The sequence below is a fragment of the Gavialis gangeticus genome, unplaced genomic scaffold (assembly GCF_001723915.1).
Source record: "Gavialis gangeticus isolate Ggan-Ray unplaced genomic scaffold, GavGan_comp1, whole genome shotgun sequence".
In the NCBI taxonomy this organism is placed as follows: domain Eukaryota; kingdom Metazoa; phylum Chordata; order Crocodylia; family Gavialidae; genus Gavialis; species Gavialis gangeticus.
Window position 1 is genome coordinate 152,481,295 of NW_017729032.1, and position 7,486 is coordinate 152,488,780.

Sequence of the window (7,486 nt, forward strand, 5' to 3'; positions counted from 1 at the left end):
CCTCCCAGCACTGCATTGCTCCCCTCCCCAAGAATAGCCCTGGCCCAGCCCCCCGTGCTGGGATGAGGCCGGCACAGCCCCCAGCCCTAGCCTGCAGCAGATAGCCCGCCCTTGCCCTATGCACAGATCTGGGGGACACATGCCCCCCCCCCAAACCTCCCCTAGGATGTGCACAGCAGCGAGAGCCGCCCCGCCCCAGCTGGGTGCACCTGCCCCACTCCCTCCCTCACTGTGGGGGGCCCCAAACTGCCCAGTGCCCCTTAACTGCCCCATTTTCCCCACCCCCACAGACTGACCAGCTGGACACTGCTCTCCAAGCTGCCGGGCTGCATATCGGCAATCAGTTAGGTGCTGGCCAATATGGCTGGTTAATAATGGCCGTCAGTATCAGCCAAAAAAATCTTTATTGGTGCACCCACTACTATGTAGTTTTAGTAATAGGTTAGGCAAGGATTTGTATAGAATGGTTTGGATAGGAATGATTCTGCTTCTGGCTAGGGGTTGAACTAAATGACCCTGAGGTCCTTTCCAGCCCTACTTTTCTGTGATTCTGTGAACTGTAAAGCTAATTCTGGCAGCTTTCTTGCTGTTAAGATGTGAATGCATATTACAGATTAAAAAAAATCCTACAAATATACTGTCAATGATTCTTAAAGCTGAAGCAAATACGTTTCAACCTGTGCTGCTTCCCTGTAAATTGTTTTAGTTCTAGGTGTAATCCTTTGGGGGGAACCTTTCCAAGGTGTAGAGAATTTCTGAAGACCAGAAGCCTGTATTGCAGCCTTGAGATTCCCAAACTGACCATGAAAACTTTTTGCCTTTGGTTTTATGCCTCGTTCTGAATGGAGGGGTTTAACCTCTCTATACAGGGAAATGGAGGCATGAAATTCTAAAGAGTTCTGTACAAGGATTGCAGCTCCCACTAAAGCAAGACCTCTTCCTTGCTTACTGGCCATAAAAAATTGGAGACTGCAGTGATGTGTGTGCATCAGTGGTTTTCTTCCACTAAACAAAGTAGAAAAAGAAACGTCTCACTCTAACTATAATTATTTCTCTGGGGCTTTTTCCCCTAGTGAACTTTTCTTTTACTTCCCGTTTTAAAACTGGTTAAGCTTTTGGAGGATAATCGTATCTTAACATAAACGTATGCTTGTTTGTTTGTTTTCTATGTTGTATCAGATTTTCTAAAAGTAATAATCACAGAATAAAGTATCAAGAAAATACTAACTTTTTGCTTTCTTATCATTAGGAATGGCTTTCAAAGGGACATGGAGAATACAGAGAGATTCCAAGTGAGAGAGACTTTTTCCAAGAAGTCAAAGAGAGTAACAATGTGGTTTGTCATTTCTATAGAGATACAACTTTAAGGTACTATAAATAACTTCTGTTGAAAAGATTTTGCAGCAATAAGTATACACTGTTTCAAAAACTGTAGGATCTGGGGGTACCAAAATTCCCTAGTTTTTAAGGTTTTGTTTTCTGATCGTTTCAGTGGGACCTGTAATTAGTCACCCAACTCGTAAAGGTAAATACATATGCTAAATGCTCTATGCATAACAGCATCTTGGCATGCTGTCTAATTTAGTAAATTCATCTCAGATAGGCTAAGAATTTGAAGGGGAGCATTTTGCTTCATGGTATCATCAATGCTTAGTTTTGAGAGAAGTGGTTCTTTAAGCGAAAAAAATCATTTCACATCTACCTGAAACTTGTATTTTTCAGAGTTTTAAAGAAAATGGGGGGCAGGGAAATCATTTTTATGTAAAAGCAAAAGGCTAAGTTTACACGAGTACTTGGGCACCATTCACAAAACCTAATTTAAGAGAGAATTTTTCTTTAGATCTGGAATCTGCCACTAGGAAATTTTTTGGGATGTGGGAGATCTGAGTTTATGTTCCCTGTGTCTGATTTAGAGCAAGTATTTGAATCGTTATCTCCCACCCACCTGGAGAATATCCCAAAGTATTAGACCTGTAGTCTGTTTTTGGAAGGAGGTATGTCCCTCAGTGTCACTTCTTAAGGCTATTCACATTGAAACAAAGACTAAACCTAGGTTTTCCTGTTCTCGGGTAAGGGTTCACTAGGCTATGTAGAGACATTGTGTCTGGTACTATGAATACTTAATATTCAAAAGAAGCAGGCTCAGCAAGAGAGAGTGAAAGAGACTGACACCAGCATAAACAGTAATCCAGTGGGTAGGCTGTTCTTTTGGGTAATGGACACCATGGTTCAAATTCCTGCTTTGAATCAAAGTGTGGGTTTGTACCTGAGTCTCTTGCATTCCAAGCGAGAGTCCTTACCAGTGGGCTGTAGTGTTATACGTGGTCAGGGGTCCATCTTGCTGACTTCATAATTATGCCTAAATCCCCTTGCAAATCTAGAATTTTAATTTTTCAAAATGTTTCTTTTCAGTGTTGATTTTTTTTTTTCCTTATTCATCTGAAGCTATTTACATAATTTGACCTGAATTTGAACAGTTTCAAGTTGACTCAGACTGTGTTTTGTACTATACAGGCATTTGCAAAAATATACTCATTCAGACATTTCTTTTAATGTTGAGCAGCCAAGAAAAGGGCTTATGTAAATGAATATAGATAACATTACTTTTGAATGGGTGGCTTTTGACCTCCCTATAGGATGGTTATCTGGCCAGGGGTGGGGGGAGGAATTTGGTAGCAGAAATAGTATGTGGAAAGTTGATGTTGATTTGTTAGTCACTGTACACATCTGACTAGGCTACCTCTTAAAAGACTTCAGCCTGATTCTGCTCCTCCTAAAGTATCGTAGCAAAATTCCACTGAAGCGTTTGGAAAGCGAGCATACCAAGTGAAAACACTCACTACGGAGTTCTGGCAGCCAGCAGCTTGTGGGAAGGTGTATTCTGTTCCATGTATCTCAACCACAAGATTAAGTTACTGTCGCAAGGTGACTAGCTTTTTCAAGGGGTGATGGGTCCAATCCTGTACCTCCCCAGGCAGAGAAAATGAGCAGAGTCCTGTGACAAACAGATTACACAACTAAATTGGGCCTTTTGGGGAAGAGAGGAGACAGAAACGTGAGAGAGAGAGAAGTGGAACTCCCAAGTAAGAAGCCCAGGGAATTGCTGCTTTGTGGTACCAAAATTCCCTGGTCTTTCAAACCTTGCTTTCTGAGAGAGTTTCCTCAGCCTGCTTGGTAAATGGTAAAAAAACCAGTTAGCCATAGGGCTGGATAAGCTGTGCTTCGTAGAAACTCTTCCTAGCTCCCAGGCAAAGGGGCTGGCAGAGATAAGCCTATGGGAAACAGGAACCATTTAGGAAAGCTGCGTTGGAGTGCATGTTTCCTTGTGAACTTTATTAGTAAGCCCATGCCTTTACAAGCATGACCCCTGACAGTCCATGATGAAATTGTTGGGAAGGAGTGGGAAGTGAAAGCATTTCACCTACATGCTGTACTGTGATGGGGTGTGTTCTGGAATGGTACCATGCTGCAGGCACATGTCTGGAGAGCCTTGAAACAGATAACTTAGGTTTTAAGAAATAACTTTTACTCAGCATTCCAGGTAGTTTTCCACTCAACAGTCAGTACCACATCTGATTCTTGATGCTTCAGAGGTGGTCCATATTCTGCAAAACACAAAGACTTAAAAAAAGAGAGGGGCTCAATCCCCTTTAGGTTAGTTCAGGTACCTTTCCATTTCTTTAACTGAGAGGCATGGAATCACTTTTGACACTAGCTGGCTTTTGTTTACAATGGGCCCTGGCCCTTGCCATCTAAAGCTAGACCGCCATGTTTTCCTTAGTATGGTATATCATTTAATCTTCTACTTTTGATGCTTGCAGATGCAGTACAGGCCCCAGCTGTCTATCCATGTATCTGTATGCTCTTCCTAGTCTTCTCCCTTCAAAGGGTGACCCACAAAGCAGTGGAAACTAGGGTTTTCAGGCACGGCACCCTATACTCGCCTGTCCCTTGGGTGGCAACATGTGGCATTTTGTAGAGACTACCTCGCCACAAATAGCTTCACCACATCAACCTGTCTCAAGAGGGTTCAGTTTCCAGGTCCTACCCAGGACCAATCTCTAGGCTCTCCTGCCCTGGTCATCTTCACCCCTCATGGGCACAGTATCTCATTTCTGGGCTCCCTGGCCCCTTTACTTGAGCTGTGGCCACACAAGGCTCTACATTCCAAGATCTTGGCCCCACCTAGGGCCACCTGAGATCCTACGTTTTCCCAGCTCTGGCAGTCTCAGCAGTGGTCTCTTTCAATCTTTTGACCTCTCTAGGGCCCTGGTACTGCCTCTGCAATGCCAGACCTCTCAGTCTCTCAGGGCTTTCCCAGACCTCTTTGGGCTACAGGCTCCTGGACCCCTTCAGTCTCCAGTCTTGTCCCTTGGACTTTGACCCCTCTCTGGGTCCTGGCCCCGCTCTTGGGCCAGTGGGACCTGGACACCTGGCCCTGCTAACACTTGTCTCACCTGGGCTGCAGACCTATGGGCTCTCTGCCTCACTTATGCTCTGCCCCTCTTGGCTTTCAGACCTCTCAGGTCTTTCTCCAGCAGTTCTCTGAAGTCCCCACACTCCCTTCTGGGTCTTAACATTCACCCTATTGGTTTCCCTTTAACTTCCAGCCTTTCTTTCCCTTGACAGACCCTTTTATAACTCTGATGACACTGCTTTAACCATATCCTTCCTGGACTGTAGGCTTCATAATCTGTGCTCATCTGGCGTTGTTTTCTCAGCAAACTAATCCAGCAAAGCTCTGACTTGTATCTGACAGCAAAGCTACTGTCTCTCTAACCTGGTTTTACATTTATCCAGCAAATCCTGTTCTCAGGGTCTCCTTCGCATAATAACTAGATCCATCAACAAACTATATACAATCTTGCAGGAAACCTTCCAAGCCTAAAAAGAACTTCAAAACCATGGGTCAACTTTTCAGAAAAAAACACCTTTTGTTTACACAGCTGCAGTCTGAGCTTTGGTAAACACCTTCCTGCCTTAATCTTTTAACAGTTTCCTTCATAGAATATGCACACTATTCTTGGACAGGGGGAGAACAAAGACATCCCTCACCCCCATCATCCAGTGCACAAAGTGCACGTTGGCACAGTGAACCAAAGCAACCAAAAGAGAATGCACAGGTATCCAATAACATTACTTATCTTCCCTGTGTCCCCTCCTAGCATACTAGGATAATTAGCCACCTCTAAAAATCCAATTTTAGTGACACTTTCTATTCACAGGGATACACAGCATCACAAGATTTCACATCCCCCATCCCTGATCTCAGGGTGGGGCTGGATCCTTCCTGCTCTTCCTTTAACTGTGTCTGAGCTCCCTGAAGCTGCATTGCCTGGCTAACATTCTGGCTTGCCATAACCCATACCAGTAACTTCCAGTTCTACAGTCTCCAAAGCAAATGCATAACACTGCTCCTGACTCTCTGGAGCTTTCTGTGGCATCTGTGCTACTTCAGTAAACAATGTCTTACATGCCATTAACAATCCCTGCAAAGCAGCCCTCTCCTTTAGGCTCTTCGCCTGTCACAAACACATCCATGCTTACAAATGCCTCAGTCCCAAGTACTCTCCTAATTCACACAGTCCTCCAGCAGTGAGGTTAATTTTCTCTGTCCCTGGCTTCCTATTGTACCTGCAATAAGAGGATACCTTACTTAACCCAAGCCGACTTCATACCCTGATCCAAACCATGGACTTCAGGCACTCTCCAAGATCAGGTTGCAGTGCTGTCTTCATCAGAGTTTCTGCTCCCGCCACTAACATTTCTGTACTTCTGTATACTACTCTACCTGACCCAGACAAGCAATCATCCCCTGGTTGGCAGTGCAGCAAACCAATCTCCCACACAAAAGACTCTGACTTGGTAATGGTTACTTAGCTTACAACCCTAGCTGGAACTACCATATGGTTTCACCTCACACACAGGTCTCCACCCATAGTTCCACAGCCTCACCCTACCAGGAGTCTTGGTTGACCCCTCAAGAGGCTCACTCTGTACCAACAAATTCCCTGATCAATCAGGTTACTGCCCTTGAGTACTAGTGGTCAGTTGTTGGCACTGGACTTGGTCCCAGTCCCAGAGTCACAGGGTCTTTGTCCTGGTGGAGTCGCCAGTTGTTGGCACTGGAATTATGAGCCAGGTACCTTGTTTCAGGTGGGCCCAAGCTCTCAGATCAACTACGACTTCTCCATTCAATAATAGGCAAATTTTATTGATACACAGTGATAGCAGATAAGAATAATGCAGGCAAGGCAAAAAAAATAACCCCCCGATCTGTTAGTTTTAGGGCTGTCAGAGGGAAGGTACATCTGACCAGTACATGAACTTCACCCTGTGGTTCTTTCTTGAATGTCATATGTCAGCAGCCTGGTGGTTGAGGGCTGAGGCCCACCCCTCTTAGTGGGGTGGGTGAGACAGCTGGTGGTGTGCCCTCTGTCCCTGGAGGCTTCGGGTTCACCCTTGGGGAACATTTTGCTGCTCTGAAATTTCTCCTTTTATGTTCTTTTTGCCCTCTGACTCTTCATTCCTAGGCATCCTTGCTTGGTCTCCCTGTGGTTGTCATGCTGTCCACATTCTGTTCTGTCAGCATATTCCTTTGTTTCCCAAACCCATCACATGGACACATCTTAATTTGGGCATGCCCTAGCTGCCTAATTTGGTCTGTCCACCGAAACTAGAAATCCCAAGGCTCTCAGCAGCTGGTCACTGTGACCTAGCTAATGTGGCAGGTTCCATTATCTCTCTGTTTATGCTGCTCTGGTTACAGTGAGCCTTGAAGGAAACTTTGTCACAGACAGGCTTTTAGAAACCAAAGAACACTTGCCATTCCTTGAATCATTGTTCTAATGCAATATCTACTTTATCTGCAAGCCAGTTTCCAATAGCAAATTAAATATAACTTTCTAGCCATCAATGGCTGAGTATACTAAACTGATATATTTAAACCAGTTGTGCTCAAGCTTGTTCCCTAGTGGGCCTGATGGGTAGCGCCCCATCTGTCCATAGGCAGTATCACACTGGTAGTCCTGATCCAGCACTGGGGCCAACACCATTGAGCCACACAGAGGAGAATGGGGTGCAGCCCCCACCACAGCCCAGCTCTGTTGGGGAAAAAGGGCCATTGCTTGGACACGTGGAAAAGGGATCATGGCTTGACCCACGGAAGATAGCTAACGTGGTCCCCATCTTCAAAAAAGGGAAGAGAGAGGACCCGGGCAACTATAGGCCTGTCAGTCTTACCTCTGTCCTTGGGAAACTCTTTGAGAAGATCCTCAAGGAGCACATCTGTGATGGGCCGGCTTCAGGGATGATGCTCAAGGGCAACCAGCACAGTTTCATTAGGGGCAGGTCATGTCAGACCAACCTGATTGCCTTTTATGATCAGGTCACAAAGGCAATGGATGCAGGTGTTGCTGTGGACGTAGTCTTTCTAGACTTCAGCAAGGCCTTTGACACCGTCTCCCACCCCATCCTCATTAAAAAA

General features: G+C 45.2%; 1 protein-coding gene across 1 annotated transcript in view; it reads left to right on the forward strand.

The window, feature by feature from the left end:
* The window catches only part of TXNDC9 (thioredoxin domain containing 9), a 22,577-nt gene that overhangs the window by 5,901 nt on the left and 9,190 nt on the right, over positions 1-7,486 (forward strand). Inside the window, exon 3 of the mRNA XM_019523988.1 lies at positions 1,250-1,368. Within this exon, the coding sequence (XP_019379533.1) occupies positions 1,250-1,368 (119 nt within the window). The remainder of the gene's footprint in view (positions 1-1,249; positions 1,369-7,486) is intronic.